This window comes from Carcharhinus amblyrhynchos, chromosome 18, assembly GCF_965287045.1.
Source record: "Carcharhinus amblyrhynchos chromosome 18, sCarAmb.v2.hapA, whole genome shotgun sequence".
NCBI lineage: Eukaryota > Metazoa > Chordata > Chondrichthyes > Carcharhiniformes > Carcharhinidae > Carcharhinus > Carcharhinus amblyrhynchos.
The window spans coordinates 43,891,275-43,910,015 of NC_137341.1; the positions used below are offsets into that span (position 1 = coordinate 43,891,275).

The 18,741-nt window shown below is 48.3% G+C and overlaps 1 protein-coding gene across 1 annotated transcript in view; it reads right to left on the reverse strand.

The window, feature by feature from the left end:
- The window catches only part of LOC145355081 (cytoplasmic phosphatidylinositol transfer protein 1-like), a 209,155-nt gene that overhangs the window by 96,562 nt on the left and 93,852 nt on the right, over positions 1 to 18,741 (reverse strand). Inside the window, exon 3 of the mRNA XM_080206926.1 lies at positions 9,520 to 9,668. Within this exon, the coding sequence (XP_080063052.1) occupies positions 9,520 to 9,668 (149 nt within the window). The remainder of the gene's footprint in view (positions 1 to 9,519; positions 9,669 to 18,741) is intronic.

The window sequence follows — 18,741 nt, forward strand, 5'->3', positions numbered from 1 at the left end:
TGACCACAGGGGTATAGTTATACACCGAGATCAGGAAGTTGCTGAACCAGTTGCTCATTCCTCTGGAATCTTCAATATACAGAGAATTCAATGCGAGATGTCATTGAAACAAACAGGATGGAATTGACCCGTCCCCTCCACCATGGGAATCACAGTGGGTGGGATTGGATCATGCAAATGTCCCTTGACCTTGGGTGGGTATTTTCCAGTCTTGGGGTAAGTGCGGACAGAAATCCCCACCCATAGCACAACATCGTTCCACTAAACAAGCCAAAAAAGTTATAGCTAGTGCATTCAGGTGCTGATAAATTTTCAATTACTGCCAATCAACTTGTCTAATCCAGAAACTGTAATTTACAAGTGTGGAGTCTCACTGCCACAGAATTTAATTAGTGTTGGAGATTGCGTGCGTGTGTCTACAGTGCAGAAGGAGGCCATTCAGCCCACTGAATCTGCACCAACCACAATCCCACCCAGCCCCATAACCCTAATTATTTATCCTACTAACCCCCTGACACTAAGGGGCAATTTAGCAAGGCAAATCAACCTAAACCACCCATCTTTGGTGTGTGGGAGGAAACCCACGCAGAAATGGGGAGAATGTGCAGACTCCGCACAGACAGGGACCCGAGACTGGAACTGAACCCTGGTTCCCAGCCTGTGAAGCAGCAGTGATAACCACCGTGCCAGCATGCCGCCCCCATCTCATCTCACTTCATTTGACAACTAACATCAGCTGGAGCAGGAAGGACAAATTGATTTAGTCACAAGTAGTTTCTCTTTGATATAAAAGCAATGTTCAACATGAAACCAAAATTTTGGAACCACTGATAAGAGATTAAACAAAAGTATTTCTGATCTGTTTTTACAGGATTATGAGATGACTCACCTTCAGGGGAAAAAGCAACTTTCTTCTGCAGCAAAAGCAGAACTTTGTCACTTTAAGCAGGCTTCTCACTGTACACCTAGGCCGGAACCTCCGCCCTCGCCCACTGCTAGCGCTTATACTCCACACAAGCCTGCTCCACCCGAACAGCATATCCTCCTATTATTTTCTCCTTCAAGTCCTGAACATCCGCATTGACGTTCCTATGCTTTGCCTCAACTATTCCTTGTGGTAGCACACTACACAATCTAACCACTCCGCTGTGTTTCTCCCGAGTTGTCGGTCGGATTATGCACCATCGTTTTGTTTTGAGGGTACCCATGTTTGTGTTCTCCACAAGTCTTCATCTACCCTATCAAAACCCTTCAAAATTTTAAAGGGCTCTTATCAGGTCACACCTCGGCCTACTCAAGAGTCTCGGCCTATCTGACATTTCCTGTTATTCACAGTTCAAATAAATCTCTTTTTGCGCCTTCTCCAGTGCCAGCCCATCTTTTTGTAATCTATGTGACCCACGATCTTCCACTTTCTTTACCTTCCAGTGAAAACTGCCCCTTTGTCACAATACATACAACTCAGCGGGCAGAGATCTTGGCATCTCCTTATTTGAGGAAGGATATACTGGCACTGGAGGGGCATAGAGGTTCCCTGGGTTGATTCCAGAGTTCAGAGTGTTGGCTTATGAGGAGAGACCGAGTAGACTGGGACTATACTCACTGGAATTCAGAAGAACGAGGGGAGATCTTATAGGAGCATATAAGACTATGAAGGGAATAGACAAGATAGAAGCAGGGAAGTTGTTTCCACTGGCGGGTGAAACTAGAACTTGGGGGCACGGCCTCAAAATAAGGGGACGCAGGTTTAGGACTGAGTTGAGGAGGAACTTCTTCATCCAAAGGGTTGCAAATCTATGGAATTTTCTGCCCAGTGAAGCAGTTGAGGCTACTTCATTGAATGTTTTTAAAGCAAGGACAGATACATTTTTGCACAGGAAAGGAGTTAAGGGTTATGGTGAGCTGGTAAGTGGAGCTGAGTCCACAAAATGATCAACTATGATCTTATTAAATGTAGGCTCAAGGTGAAAAATGGCCTACTGCTAATCTTAGTTCTCATCTTCCGTTTCCAATGGCTGGAGCCTGACAACCATACATGTTGCTTCGTTGGAACACACACTGAAAAGCCACTGGCCGAGCACTTCACTGACAAGGTGAGGGGAAAAGGGGATTATAGCCCCTCAGCATATCACACTCACTGCGTGCCAGGAAGGGCAGTCACTAAACAGATAACTGATGAGAGTGAACCTAACCCTTCTTGGAGGCGTCAGGATTGAGAATATGAAATCAATTGTCACTTGATCGCTCTGGGTCTCTCTGGGCTGTTCTAACAGTGGCACAATGGTGAGCACTGCTGCCTCAGGGACCCAGGTTCAATTCTGGCCTCTATGTGAATTCTGTCCCTTCCCCGTGTCAGCGTAGCTTTCCTCCGGGTGCTCGGTTTCCTCCCAGAGTCCAAAAGGCGCGCTGGCTTGGTGGATTGGCCGTGGCAAATTGTCCCTTAGTGTCAGGAAGATTAGCAGGGTGAATACATGGGGTTACAGGGATAGGGCCTGGATGGGAGAGTTGTTAGTGCAGGCTTGATGGGCCAAATGGCCTTGCTCTGCACTGTAGGGAGTCTTCTATGATACTTTAGTTGTGTAAAAGGCAAAATTATTCAGGGCTCACACAGAATGCCTCTGATTTAGAAATCATAGACTCATAGGATCCCACCAGGGAAGAAGAGGCCATTTGGCCCATCGGGTCTGCACCAACTCTCTGACAGAGTATTGTACCCAGGCTCTACCGCTGTCACCTCACACATTTCCCATGGTTAATTCATCTAACCTGCAAACCTTGGGGACACTAAAGTGAAATTTAACATGGACAGTCCTCCAAGCCTTCACATTTTTGGATTTTTTTTTAAGAACAGAAATTTTCAAGTGTAAAAACTACAAAAAGTAAAAATCTGCCATTCACATTTAGGCACAATTGTCTGATTGCTGAGTTTGTGAAGGTGTGCGAAGGGCTAGATGGCCTACTCCTGCTCTCATTTCTTATGTGAGAGGAAGACGGTTATTCAATAATCAGTAGAACTGTAAATCAAATGAATTGATCAAATTCGTACGGCCATCAATTTTCCAGCCAGCAATTCAGGCTGACAAAATAACTATAAAAAGGTGTTGTAAACAGCTGGTGAAACACAATTCTTTCTCTCCCCCTCACCCAGTATCGACACAAACTACAGTAATTGGCTGGATTTTACAGGGTGTGAGGGCGCATAATACAATGGCACAGTGGTTAGCACTGCTGCCTCACAGCGCCAGGGACCCAGGTTCGATTCTTGGCTCAGGTCACTGTCTGTGTGAAGTTTGTACGTCCTCCCCACATCTGCTCCGGTTTGCTCCCACAAACCAAAAGATGTGCTGGCTAGGGTGCATCGGCCATGCTAAATTCTCCCTCAGTGTACCCGAACAGGCACCGGAGTGCGGCGACGAGGGGACTTTCACAGTAGTTTCATCGCCTACTTGTAACACTAATAAATAAATTTTAAGCTTTATTACTTGCTCCCTTGCTCATATCCTGTCATGGCTGACAGAGTTTAAGCAAGGCTGCCCCGCGGTCACATAACACTCCAGGCAGCACCACAACTCACACCAACACTCACCATAACTATCAAGCAGAGAACATGGAACTTACACCACCCATTAAAAAGAAACTGGATTAAATCCGCAGAGCGCATTTTGGCACAAAATCCTATGCCATCGTCATGGTTACCGGGCCCTCTGTCCAGGGAGCCTCAAGCCTGGCTCCAACCCTTATTGGTGTACAGTACATGAAGGGATGGGGGAGGGAACAGGGGTGAGGGAGAGGGGGGAAACGCGGGGGGGTGAGGGAGAGGGGAGAAACGCGGGGGGGTGAGGGAGAGGATGGGGGAGTTATAAGGAAACAGGATGGGGGAGGGTGGGGAACAGGGGTGGGTGAGGGGGGAATGGAGCGGGTGAGGGGGGAATGGAGCGGGTGAGGGGGGAATGGAGCGGGTGAGGGGGGAATGGAGCGGGTGAGGGGGGAATGGAGCGGGTGAGGGGGGAATGGAGCGGGTGAGGGGGGAATGGAGCGGGTGAGGGGGGAATGGAGCGGGTGAGGGGGGAATGGAGCGGGTGAGGGGGGAATGGAGCGGGTGAGGGGGGAATGGAGCGGGTGAGGGGGGAATGGAGCGGGTGAGGGGGGAATGGAGCGGGTGAGGGGGGAATGGAGCGGGGGAGGGGGGAATGGAGCGGGGGAGGGGGGAATGGAGCGGGTGAGGGGGGAATGGAGCGGGTGAGGGGGGAATGGAGCGGGTGAGGGGGGAATGGAGCGGGTGAGGGGGGAATGGAGCGGGGGAGGGGGGAATGGAGCGGGGGAGGGGGGAATGGAGCGGGGGAGGGGGGAATGGAGCGGGTGAGGGGGGAATGGAGCGGGTGAGGGGGGAATGGAGCGGGTGAGGGGGGAATGGAGCGGGTGAGGGGGGAATGGAGCGGGTGAGGGGGGAATGGAGCGGGTGAGGGGGGAATGGAGCGGGTGAGGGGGGAATGGAGCGGGTGAGGGGGGAATGGAGCGGGTGAGGGGGGAATGGAGCGGGGGAGGGGGGAATGGAGCGGGGGAGGGGGGAATGGAGCGGGGGAGGGGGGAATGGAGCGGGGGAGGGGGGAATGGAGCGGGGGAGGGGGGAATGGAGTGGGTGAGGGGGAATGGAGTGGGTGAGGGGGGGGGCAGGTGTGGTACCAGCAGCAGAGAATCCAATTTGAAGTGAAGAGTTAGCTGCAATTTTCAGCCTGTGAAGGATGTTATTAAACTAGAAAAAAAATTGCAGAAAAAGATTTACTAGGATGCTACCGGGACTTGATAGTGTGAGTTATAAGGAGAGGCTGGATAGCCTGGGACTATTTTCCTCTGGAGTGTAAAAGACTGAGAGGTGATCTTATAGAGGTCTATAAAATAATGAGGGGCATAGATCAGCTAGATAGTCAATAACTTTTCCCAAAGGTAGGGGAGTGTAAAACTAGAGGGCAAAGATTTAAGGAGAGAGAGGAGAGATTTTTTCACACAGTGAGTGGTGAGTGTCTGGAACAAACTACCAGAGGTAGTAGCAGAGGCGGGGACAACTTTGTCTTTTAAAAAGCATTTAGACAGTTACATGGGTACAATGGGTATAGAGGGATATGGGCCAAGTGTGGGAATTGGGACCAGCTTAGGCGTTTAAAAAAAAAGGCAGCATGGACAAGCTGTAAACCTCTATGACTCTAACAAGCCTGTTCTTTCCATCATGATTTTAAATTACATCTTGTCACTTCTGGATTCCTATTAATAAACGGAGAGGAGGAATTACCCAGAACAAGACTTTCTGTCGGGTGGGGGGGCACAAAAGCAGCAGCATTTAGTTTTGTTCTCTACTGATCGTCCTTTAAAACCAGCCAGCTCCCTGCCTGCAAAGGTGACTTTCAGCTCCCAGTCACTCCCATCATTTTAATTCTCTGACCTCTCAGCTTCCTCCTCAGTCTCTTCGGAGCCAGGCTGAGAGACGGAGCAGTGTCGGAAAGCCACGGTTAAAAGCAGAGAACACTAACCAAAGGTCGGCACAAGGCAGCAACGGAAGTGCTTCTCTTACGCAGCGAGAGTTTAGGAGCTGGAACGCACTGTCTGAGAGTGCGGTGGAGGCGGATTCAATCTTTGCTTCCCGAAAGAGAACCGAAGAAAATTAATTCACAGGCCTACAGGGGGAAAGACAGGATGTAGAGGTGCCGGCATTGGATTGGGGTGGGCACAGTAAGAAACTTCACAACACCAGGTTAAAGTCCAACAGCTTTATTTGGAATCACGAGCTGCTCCAAATAAACCTGCTGGGCTTTAACTTGGTCTTGTGGGATTTCTTACTGGGGAAAAACAGGGGAGTGGGACAGGGGCAGCACGGTGGCACAATGGTTAGCACTGCTGCCTCACAGTGCCAGGGACCCAGGTTCAATTCCAGCCTCGGGTGAATGTCTGAGTGGAGTTTGCACGTTCTCCCTGTGTCTGTGTGGGTTTCTTCCAGGTGCTCCAGTTTCCTCCCACAGCCCAAAGATGTGCAGGTTAGGTTGAATGGTCATGCTAAATTGCCCCTTAGTGTCAGGGGGATTAGGAGGGTAAATATATGGGGTTATGAGGATAGGACCAGGGTAGGATTGTTGTTGATGGGCCAGATAGAATCTACAGCGCGGAAGGAATCTATGACTAGCTGAAGTGCCCTCGCAGAGAGCCACTACAGACGTGATGGGCCGAATGGCCTCCTTCCGTACTGTAACCATCCTATTGCTTATGAACTCAAACAGGAAGTAAGGTCATCGACAAGCTAGCGCTGGTGGGAAACTGTGCATGCAGCAAGCTCCATTAGCAAACCAACACAGGTCGCTGAGACACAGGAAGTGGTTCAAGGCCTCTTGAAAAACAGGGGACTGTGAATTGTACCTTGCTCAGCTGGCCAGCCCTAACTGTGGCTCAAAGTCCTTGGTGTGATAGTAGAACTGCGTTTACACCCTCTAAGTACAGTTGAGCCACAGATACAGAAAGCTTATGTAGCCCAATGTTGGACTGGTTGAGCAGGACAGTGCAAAAGGCAAAAGGCTGATGAGGCTAAAGTTAGGTGGCACGGTAGCACAGTGGTTAGTATTGCTGCTTCATAGCTCTAGGGTCCTGGGTTCGATTCCCGGCTCGGGTCACTGTCTGTGTGGAGTTTGCACATTCTCCTTGTATCTGCGTGGGTTTCCTCCGGGTACTCCAGTTTTCTCCCACGGTCCAAAGGGTTAGGTTGATTGGCCATGCTAAGAAATTGCCTCTTAGTGTCCAGGGATGTGTAAATTAGAGGGATTAGTGGGTGTAATATGTAGGGATATGGGGGTAGTGCCTGGGTGGGATTGTGTTCGGTGCAGACTCGATGGGCCGAAGGGCCTCTTTCTGCACTGTAGGGTTCTATGATACTTAAGAAAGCCCACCAACACCTCTACTGAGGGGATTCTGTGATCCTAAGTTAATTGAAAGTAAAAAGCAAGGATACATGAGGCTCAAGCTGAGGATTGGTGTGAGAAACCTTAACACACAAAAACATATCAAAAGGATTGCAGAGTACAGGAGGCAAAACTGTGCGGGCAAACGTGAAGCAGCCTTTGGAAGTAAAGGGGTTAAGTGAGGAGAAACTATCAGATATTTTCCCGAATGAATGGCGAGCTTTCCTCTGGCATGTTTATCTCACAATCTGAGTAAGCACAAACATCTGGAAGATTGGACTGCGTGAGTCAATTCTGAGTGAGTTGCAGATGTTGGAGCAGGGCACCAATCGGGCTGGGCGCTGTGTGTCTGGGCGCCTCGTCATAGTTTGAGTTCCAGATAGTTTGGAAAAGGAACGGACCTGGAAAGAGGAAGTGGCGAAATGAGGATTCCGAATACTGTCTGGTGTCGGTCACACAGCTGTAAAAAAGCAGGACTTGCGGGCTTGTTTTTTTGTTTGGAAGGCAAGGGGCCCTGGGCTGGAGTGTGGTGTGCTTGGGTTAGACTGGCATGAGAGGCAGACACGTGTACAGCCAGCAACATTTTCTCCCATTGTCAAAATCAGATAAGTTAGCGAAGGCTGCATTCTTAAATCTGACTGAACATCTGGCAGCCATATAAATCTTGGCCTCCTAAAAAGGTCAGGGTTGAGCGCCACAGCAGTACGTCAGACCCTGCTCTCCAAGCTCCGCTGTTTTCTAATTCGCAAACATTAAAAGAAGAAGTTAAGCCGATCTTTCAATGCTCTAATTCACAGTTTTGTGTAAGTGGATACAAGGCAATGGTTAGGCCACATTTGGAGCACTGCGTACAAGTCATAACACAGAATCCACAGAATCCCTAGAGTGCACAAGAAGGCCATTCGGCCCATCGAGTCTGCGCCATCCGCAATCCCACCCAGGCCCTATCCCCATAATTCCTTGTATTTACCCTAGCTAGTCCCCCTGATGTGAAGGGCACGTAACATGGCTAATCAACCTAAGCCGCACATCTTTGGACTGTGGGCAGAAACTGGAGCACCCGAAGGAAACCTACGCAGACGTGGAGAGAACGTGTGTGCGCGTGTGCGTGTGTTTGTATGCACGCATGGTGTTTACAGCACAAAAGAAGGCCATTCAGCCCATTGAGTCTGCACTGGCCATAATCCCACCCAGGCCCTATCCCCATTACCCTACTTATTTATCCTCCTAACCCCCTGACAGTTTAGCATGGTCACTCAACCTTACCTGCACATCTTTGGACTGTGGGAGGAAACCGGAGCACACAGAGGAAACCCACGCAGACACAAGGAGAATGTGCAAACTCCACACAGACAATCACTCGAGGCTGGAATTGAACCCACTTCCCTGGCACTGTGAGGCAGCAGTGCTAACCACTGTACCCACCCTGCTTTAGGAAGGATGTTATTAAACCGGAAAGGGTGCAAAATATAGTTACAAGGATGTTGCCAGGACTGGAAGATTTGAATTATAAGGAGAGGCTAGATAGGCTGGGAATTTGTTTCCCTGGAGTGTAGGAGAATGAGGGGGTGACCTTAAAGAGGTTTAAAAATTCATGAAGGGCAAAGATAAGGTGAATAGTCAAGGTCTTTTCCCCAAGGTAGGGGAGTCCAAAACTAGAGAGCATAGGTTTAAGGTGAGAGGGGAAAGATTTAAAAGGGATCTGAGGGACAACTTTTCCTCACAGAGGGCAGTGCGTGTATGGAATGAGCTACCAGAGGAGGTGGTAGAGGTGAGTACAGTTACAACATTTAAAAGACATTTGGACAGGTACATGGATGGGAAAGATTTAGAAGGATATAGGCCAAACGCAGGCAAATGGGACTAGTTCAGTTTAGGAAGCTGGTCGGCATGGAGTTGGGCTGAAGGGCCTTTTTCCTTTGTGACTCTAATTTCAAAGAGGAGGCAATGGTGCAGCTCACTGTGTGGGGGTATTCCCCTCTGTGGCACAGCGGTTAGCACTGCTGCCTCACAGCCCCAGGGACCCAGGTTCAATTCTGGCCTCCGGTCACTGTCTGTGTAGAGTTTGCACTTAGTCTGCGTGGGTTTCCTCCGGGTGCTCCGGTTTCCTCCCACAGTCTGAATAACGTGCTGGTTAGATGCACTGGCCGTGCTAAACTCTCCCTCAGTGTACCCGGACTGTGGTGACTAGGGGATTTTCACAGTCATTTCACAGCAGTGTTAACGTAAGCCTACCTGTGACTAATAAATAAACTTTTGTCCAAACTGCATTCGATATTTATATTGGGAGTAAGAAACTCTTGCCTTGACCTCCAACCCACTGCAAGTTTTTTTCTCCTTCCTGGTTATCCATTTTATCACTCATTCCCTGCTGGATTGAACTGGATATTGCCATTGTCAATGTGACTGCAGTCTTAGTCAGCAAGACAGGACGTAACACTTCCTTGCTATGAATGCACTTAAACCTTCCAAGGGTAATTAATGTAATGTTGAACATACGGAGCTTTTGACAAATCTGGGAGAGGGGTCAATCTGATTCCCCCCCGCAACCCACAATGCCTGCCAGCTTTGAACATCTTACCTGGACAAATGGACTCTTTTCTCTGTGAACTGTCCATTTCCATGAACAGGGTCGTTGTGGGGTTCGTTTTTAACCACTTCTACCCCCTCGCCTTTGTCGCTCTGTTCGTGACTGTGTTTGCTGATGGTGTACAGCTGTCCTATCCTGTACTGTGGAGAAAAAAGAAACATGATTGTACTAACACCAAATTGTCCCCATTCTAATCCGGCTCACAGCTAACACCCCACCAGAGCCAGCGAGTCCATCGATAGCTTTCAAACGCTTACATATTTTAAAACAAATCAAGAGGGTCACTGTTTTTCTCTTTATTCTTTCATGGGATGTGGGTGTCGCCAGCATTTATAGCCCATCCCTAACTGCCCTGGAACTGAGTGACTTGCTGGGGGTCTGGAGTCACGTGTAGACCAGAGAGGCAGAGCGAAAGTGAGGCATAGCACTTTCACAACCACCAGATATCTCAAAGCATGCTACAGCAAGGAAGTACCTTTGACGTGTAGTCACAATTGTAACGCAGAAGAAACAGCTCCCGGGGGTAGCAGTCTAAGGATGTGGGGTAAATATAGAATCCCTACAGTGCAGATGGAGGCCATTCAGCCCATCAAGCCAGCACCGATAACAATCCCACCCAGGCCCTATCCCCGTAACCCCGTGTATTTACATAGCTAGTCCCCCTGACAATAAGGGGCAATTTGGCATGGCCAATCCACCAAACCTGCACATCTTTGGACTGAGAGGGGAAACTGGAGCACCAGAGGAAACCCATGCAGACACAGGGAGAACATGCAAACTCCACACAGTCGCCCGAGGTGGGAATTGAACCTGGGTCCCTGGCGCTGTGAGGCAGCAATGCCACTGTGCCACCCTTGTTACGCACCCATACAAGACCCAAGTAACAATCGACTGAAAATTAGCTTTAAAAAGTGATGGGTAGTGTGTTATATATTTCTTTCCAATTTATTATTGCCCACTGAATGAAAGGTAAGGATAGATGGTCCTATTGCTTCAGCTCCCTGCTGCAGTGTGATACTAGCTGTGATTCATCAAATAAAAAGGCAAAGGAACAGTTATCTCTGGCTGTCTCATTGAGAAATCATACCAAAATGACAGCTGGCACCAGCATGAGTTTGGATTTGCAGGACTTTATATGACAGTAAGGTGTGGGAGCAGAAATAGGCCATTCAGCCCATTGAGTTTGGACTGCCATTTAATGAGATCATGACTGATCTGCCAAGTTAATCCTGAACTCCACTTTCCTGTCTTATCCCCATAGCTCTTGATTCCCTTACTGATTAAAAAGCTGTCTGACCCCAGGAGTGAAGGGTTTGTCAGTGGGTAAAGGAGTTTGTTAGGATGACGGGGTTGGGGATCTAATTGAAGCTTACAGAATACTGAGAGGCCTAGTCGGAGTGGACGTGGAGAGGATGTTTCCACCAGTGGGAGAGATTCAAACTCGAGGGCACAACATTAGAATGAAGGGACACTCCTTTAAAACTGAGATGCGGATGAATCTGTGGAACTCATTGCCACAGAGGGCTATGGAGGCCAGGTTATTGAGCTTATTTAAGACAGGGATAGATAGGTTCTTGATCAATAAGGGGATCAAGGGTTATGGGGAGAAGGCAAGGGAATGGGGATTAGATCATATCAGCCATGATTGAATGGCAGAGCAGACCCTGCTCCTGTATCTTACGGTCTTATGTCTATCTCAACTTTGAGCATACTCAAATGACCCAAAGGCCCTGCAGCCTGAACCTGTTATTTAAGCGTCACCCAAGTTCCAACACTATAATTTAGTACTTTCATGGTGGTATCGCTAGCAATGCACACACACACAGAGAGGCTTTATAATGGAAATTCCACTACAGCACCTTAATACTTAACAGGAAAACAGCTGGTAACAATCCATCCCCGATCCCAGTCTATGTTGGCTCTGCAATTTGAAGGAGACTTTATGAGTTCTGCCTCACTTAGAGCTTGACTTCCTGCAGTGTGTTTTCACGCGCTGAACTAGCTGCATGGGTAGATAATGGGACATGATGTGAGGACTGCGACTGAGCATGTGCAGGAGGTGTGCCCCCCCTCGGCCTTTGTCCCTTACCCCACTCCTCTTGTCCTGCCTCTGAGGTTTTGGGTTCAAATCTCACTCCATAACAACGGTGGCATGGTGGCACTGCTGCCTCACAGCACCAGGGACCCAGGTTCAATTCCCACCTTGGGTTACTGTCTGTACGGAGTCTGCACATTCTCCCCATGTCTGCGTGGGTTTACTCTGGGTGCTCCGCTTTTCTCCCAAAGTCCAAAGTTGTGCAGGTTAGATGGATTGGCTCTTAGTGTCCCAAGATGTGTAGGTTGGGTAGTTTAAGTTAAATATGTGTGGGGTTATGGAGGTAGGATACAAAAGTAAGATAGCAGGGAACATGAAAATGGATTGTAAAGGTTTCTGTAGATATGTAAAGAGTAAAGGATTGACAAAAATGAATGTAGGCCCCTTACAGCCAAAAACAGGAGAATTCATAACAGGAATAAAGAAATGGCAGAGGAATTAAATTTGTATTTGGCTTCAGTTTTCTCAAAGGAAGACATGAATAATGTACCAGAAGTGCCAAGAGAAATATGTTTTAGTGAGGAGCTGAAGGAAATCAGCATTAATAGAGAAATGGTTTTAGGGAAACTGATGGGATTGAAGGAGGTTAAATCTCCAAGTCCTGATAAACTTCATCCCAGAGAATTTAAGGAAGTGGCCCTGGAAATGGTAGATACATTGGTGGCTATTTCCCAAAAATCTTTGGATTCTGGAATAGTTCCTACAGATCTGAGGGTAGCTAATGTAAATCCACTATTCAAAAAGGGAGATCGAGAGAAACCAGGGAACTGTAGACCAGTGAGGCTAACATCTGGGGAAGTTGGTAGAGTCCATTAACAAAGATTTCATAACTTGGTATTTGGGAGACAGTGGTACAATCAAAGTCAGCGTGGATTTACAAAAGGGAAATCATGCTTGACGAATCTATTGGAATTCTTAGAGGATGTAACTAGTTGAATTAACTGAGGAGAACCAGTGGATGTGGTTTATTTAGACTTTCAGAAGGTTTTCGACAAAGTCTCACATAACAGGCTAGTATGTAAAGTTAAAACACATGGGATTGCAGGTAACGTCTTGAGATGGGTAGAAAGCTGGTTTGCAGATAGGAAGCAAAGAGTTGGCATAAATGGGTCTTTTTCTGATTGGCAGTCAGTGATGAGTGGGGTTCCGCAGGGATCTGTGCTCGGACCCCAGCTGTTCACATTATATATTAATGATTTGGAAGAGGAACCTCAATGTATTATCTGCGAATTTGCAGATGATACAAAGTTGGGTGGGAGGGTGAGCTGTGAAGAGGATGCAGAGATGCTTTAGCGTGATTTGGACAGGCTTGAGTGTGTGGGCATTTACATGGCAGATGCAGTACAACGTGAATAAATGTGAGACTGTCCACTTTGGCAGCAATAATAGGAAGACAGATTATTACCTGAAGGGGTGTAAACTGAGGAAGGACTCAACAAGACCTTGGAGTCCTTGAGCATCAATCGCTGAAAGCAAATGCACAGGTACAGCAGGCAGTAAAGAAGGCAAATGATATGTAGGCCTTCATTGCAAGAGGATTTGAGTGTAGGGATAGGGATGTTTTGCAATTGTATAGGTCGTTAGTGAGGCCACACTTGGAATACAGTGCGCAGTTTTAGTGTCCTTATCTGAGGAAGGATGTCCTTGCTATAGAGGGAGTGCAGTGAAAGTTTACCAGGCCAATTCCTGGGATGGCAGGACAATCATATGAGGAGAGTCGAAGTCAGTTAGGATTATATTCACTGGAGTTTGGAAGAGTGAGAGGGAATCTCATAGAAACTTATGAAATTTTAAGGGGGTTATACAGGGTAGATTCAGAAAGGATGTTCCCAATTGTGGGTTAGTCCAGAACTAGGGGTCATAGTTTGAAGATAAGGGATGAACCTTTTAGAACTGAGGTGAGGAGAACTTTCTTCACCCAGAGGGTGGTGAATGTGTGGAATCCACCCACCCTCATCCCAGGCAGCCACCCCCCAACCTCTCCACCCCTGCCCTCGCTTGAAACCTACATCTCTAATTTTGCCCAATGATGATGGAAGGTCATTGAACTGAAAGGTTAGTCTCTGTCCCTTTCTCCACAGACACCACCCGACCAAGCTTAGTGTTTCCAAGCATTTACTTCAAGGAGTATCTCATTGATGGGTAGCACGGTAGTGGTTAGCACTGCTGCTTGACAGCTCCAGGGACCTGGGTTCGATTCCCAGCTTGGGTCACTGTCTGTGCGGGAATCTTCACATTCCCCTCGTGTCTGCGTGGGTTTCCTCCGGGTGCTCCGGTTTCCTCCCACACTCCAAAGATGTGCAGGTTAGATTGATTGGCCATGCTAAAATTGCCCATTAGTGCCCTGAGATGCATAGGTTAGAGGGATTAGTAGGCAAAATATGTAGGGATATGGGGGTAGGGCCTGGGTGGGATTGTGGTTGGTGCAGACTTGATGGGTCGAATGGCCTCTTTCTGTACTGCAGCATTTCTATGATTGTAGAGCGCTTTGGGGCAACCCAGAAAGTTGTTACTTTTTTTATTCATTCATGGGACATGGGGGTCGCTGGCCAGCCAGCATTTATTGCCCATGCCTTGTCAGAGGGCAGGTGAGAGTCACATGTAGGCCAGACCAGGTAAGGACGGCAGATTTCCTTCCTGAAAGGACACTAGTGAACCAGATGGGTCTTTCCGACAATTGACATGGTCATCAGTAGATTCATAATTCCAGATATTTTATTGAATTCAAATTCCACCATCTGCTGAACGGGATGAAGGCCTTTAGAACCGAGATGAGGAGGAATTTCTTCAGCCAGAGGGCGGTAAAACTGTGGAGGACCAGGTCATTGAGTGTCTTTGAGGCAGAGCTAGATAGGTTCTTGATTGGTAAGGGGATCAAAGGCTACGGGGAAAAGGCAGGAGGATGGGGTTGAGAAATGTATCAGTCATGAGTGAATGATGAAGCAAGCTTGATGGGCCAAATGGCCTAATTCTGCTCCTATATCATATGGGATTCCAACCCAGGTCCCCAGAACATTAGCCGAGTTTCTGGATTAATAGATTCGCAATCATACCATGAGGCCATTACCTCCCTTAAGTGCAACTCTCCCCGTCAAGTGGGGTGATCTTTATAAAAAAGGGGGGGGGTGGGGGGATCTAAAGGTAGAAGAATCATAGAACCCTACAGTGCAGTAAGAGGTCCTTCGAGTCTACACTGGCCACAGTCCCACCCAGGCCCCACCCCCACATATTATACCCGCTAATCCCTCCAACCTACACATCCCTGGACACTAAGGGGCAATTTCTTACCACGGCCAATCAACCTAACTTGCATATCTTTGGACTGTGGGACGAAACCGGAGCACCCGGAGGAAACCCATGCAGACACGAGGAGAATGTGCAAACTCCACACAGACAGCGACCCGAGCCGGGAATCGAACCCACGACCCTGGAGCTGTGAAGCAGCAGTGCTAACCACTGTGCTACCAGTGCTGCCCTGTTTGCCAGTGTTTCTTCTGAGCTCCTTCCCAGGAGAGAAACTACTGAACGCTGCGCGAAGGCTCGGTGATTGATGCCCCAGGAGATTGCAGAGAAACAGGCTGATCTTTCAGACTCATGCTCGCATACCTCGGAATGGAGCTGAATTTTATAATTCCAAACCCTTCAATATTCTACACACACAATCCATCAACACGACCAGGGTCTAATTCCCCTCGCCCGGGCCGTGTGATGTTTAACAGATGAGCTGTTTGCTCCCTGGGCTCTTAAAATAACACAAGTTGAGGCAGCCACGTCACTTTGATGTCAAGAGGTAGCTAAAAATAGCCGCCTGCTTTGTTGCAGTTAATGATTTGGTTGCAAATGAGAAAAGCGGCCACACTTCACTGCTGTTCAAGCACATTCTCCGGAGAAAAAGTGCTGGGGCTGCAAGAATCGGCCAATAAATCTTTCAATGTGTGAGGAGAGGTCATCAACTGCTTCAGCACTTCAGCACTTTCTCTGCTTCTACACAGACCAGGGTACAGCCGCACAGCTTTCTCTGGGCGATCCCACCTTTCCCACTAAATAAATACCTTGCATTTGCATAGCGCATTTAACATGGTCAATATCTTTTACATTACTACAGAGCTTTTACGGTGCAAAAGGAGGCCATTTGGCCCGTCCGATCCGCACTGGCTCTCTGAAAGCACATTCTACCTTGTCCAACTCACCTGCCCAATCTCCATAACCTTGCACATTCTCTCTCTTCAGATAACAATTCAATTTCGTTTTGAATACCTCGTTCAAACCTGCCTGCACACCCTACACAGTAGATAGAATCCTGCAGTGCTGAAGGAGGCCATTTGGCCCATTCAGTGTGCACCGACTACAATCCCACCCATGCCCTATCCCCATTGCCCCATGCATTTATCCCAGCTAGTCCCCCTAACACTAAGGGTCAATTTAGCATGGCCAATCCACTTAACCTGCACATCTTTGAACTATGGGAGGAAACCGGAGTGCCTGGAGGAAACCCATGCAGACATGGGGAGAACATGCAGACTCCGCACAGACAGTGACCCAAGCCGGGAATAGAACCCAGGTCCCTGGCCCTGTGAGGCAGCAGCGCTAACCACTGTGCTGCCATGATGTAGAGTCATACATTTGCTACAGTGCAGAATTCAGCCCATCAAGTCTGCACCAGCATCTTACCCAGGCCCTATTCCTGTAACCCACATAGTCATCCCTCTAATCCCCAGAACCTACATATCTTGGGACACTGTGGGACAATTTAGCACAGCCAATCAACCTAACCCACACATCTGCTGTTAAACAGCGGCACAGTGGCATGCATGTTGTTTCACAGTGTCCCGGGACCTGGGTTCGATTCCCAGCTCGGGTCACTGCCTGTATGGAGTTTGCACATTCTCCTTGTGTCTGCGTGTGTTTCCCCCGGATGCTCCGGTTTCCACACTCAGTCTGAAAGACGTGCTGGTTAGGTGCACTGGCCATGCTAAATTCTCCCTCAGTGTACCTGAACAGGTGTCAGAGCGTGGCCACTAGGGATTTTCACAGTAACTTCATTGCAGTGTTAACGTAAGCCTACTTGAGACATTAATAAATAAGCTTTAAACACAGCTTTGGGACTGTGGGAGGAAACTACAGCACCCGGAGAAAACCCATACAGACACGGGGTGGTCAGCTTGCTGTGTGCAAACTGGCTGCTGCATTTTCTGCATCATTTATCATAAAACATTTTGAGATATCCGATGGTCATGATGGGTGATATATAAATGCAGGCCCTCTTTTATAGCAAATATCTCCGGGTTCTTCACAGGAGCAGAATGAGAAAAAGTGGGCAATGAGGAGAAGGAGATGGAGATGTTCGGATCACTGTGGTACACTGGAAATCACTCAGGCCTTGGGCCACTGTTTCTAGGTTAATGGCCCTACCTCAATGTAATTTAGACTTGCCAACACTCCAGACTTTGTCCTGAGGTCTCCAGAAAGTGACTGTGGTGACGTGGAAATGGTCGAGAGCTTCAGGCTTTTTGGTGTCCAGATCACCAACAACCTGCCCTGCCCGCTCCCCCCATGCCAACACTATAGTTAAGAAAGCCCACCAAGCCTCTACTTTCTCAGGAGGCTAAGGAAATTTGGCATGTCCACTATGACTCTCACCGAGAGTTTAGAAGAATGAGGGGAGATCTCATTGAGACGTATAAGATGATGAATGGGATGGATAGGATAGAGGTGGAGAGACTCTTCCCGCTCAGAAAGGATAGTAGGACTAGGGGGCACAGCCTCAAGATAAAGGGGGGGCGGTTTAGAACAGAGTTGAGGAGGAACTTCTTCACTCAAAGGGTGGTGAGTCTCTGGAATTCTCTGCCCGTTGAAGTGGTGGAGGCTACCTCGCTAAATATTTTTAAGACGCGGGTTGACAGGTTTTTGATGAGAGAGGGGATTAAGGGTTATGGGGAGAGGGCGGGAACGTGGAACTGAGCCACGACAGATCAGCCATGATCTTATTGAATGGCGGGGCAGGCTCGAAGGGCTAGATGGCCGACTCCTGCTCCTATTTCTTATGTTCTTATGTACCATAGAAAGCATTCTTTCTGGTTGTACCACAGCTTGCTGTGGTTCCTGCTCTGACCAAGGCTGCCAAAAACTACAAAGTATTGCGAATGCAGCCCAATCCATTGCGCATGGGGAGAATGTGCACGCTCCACACAGACAACGACCCGAGGTTGGAATTGAACCCGGGTCCCTGATGCTGTGAGGCAGCAATGCTAACCATCGTGCCACCCTATGCAGCCAGAATTGGCAGTTGGCTGAAAACTTGTTACTCAGTGTTTGCGTGCTGGTTGTTCCTGTCCCCGAGTGCAGATATGAAGCATCGCCAGGGTTCCCGCTCCCATACTCACATCAGCAATAACTAACCAGCGTGGCGGCCGTTTCTCATTTACTAAATGAGTTTAATATTTATGGCCAGACTGACAGCTCAGTCTGAAAATTAATCGTTTCTGGAGGTTTTGCATGCAAGAAATGGATTCCCGTCACTACTCTGGGAAATAGGAATGAGTTTAAAATAAAACTTGGAGTTCTTCTTCCACACCAGCTCGCAGGTCTACGTGCCAGGCCTGTTCTGTGCATTCCCGGGCTGTCTTCTGTTCATTATGTTACGATCTGACATGCTTTCAACAGGAGGGCTTATACATAATGGCTGCACTCCCATCCCTACCTTCAAATCACCCCCTGGTGTCGCACCTCTGTAACCTCCTACAACCCCCCCTCCACCATAGAAACTTGGAAGCACGAGTAGGCCATTTGGCCCTTCAAGCCTGCTCTGCCATTCATTATGGTCATGGTTGGTCATCAAATTTAATATCCTGATCCCCTCCCTTCCCTCCCACATCCCTTGATCCTTTAGGCCCAAGAGCGATATCTAATTTCTTCTTGAAATCACACGACGTTTTGGCCTCAATTACTTTCTGTGGGAGTGAATTCCACACATTCACCTTCCGGATGAAGAAATTTCTCCTCACCTCAGACCGCTGCACTCTTCTGCTTCTGACCCCCAGTGCATCCCAGATTTTCTTCATTCTCGTTTCATAAGAACATAAGAAATAGGAGCAGGAGTAGGCCATCCAGCCCTTCGA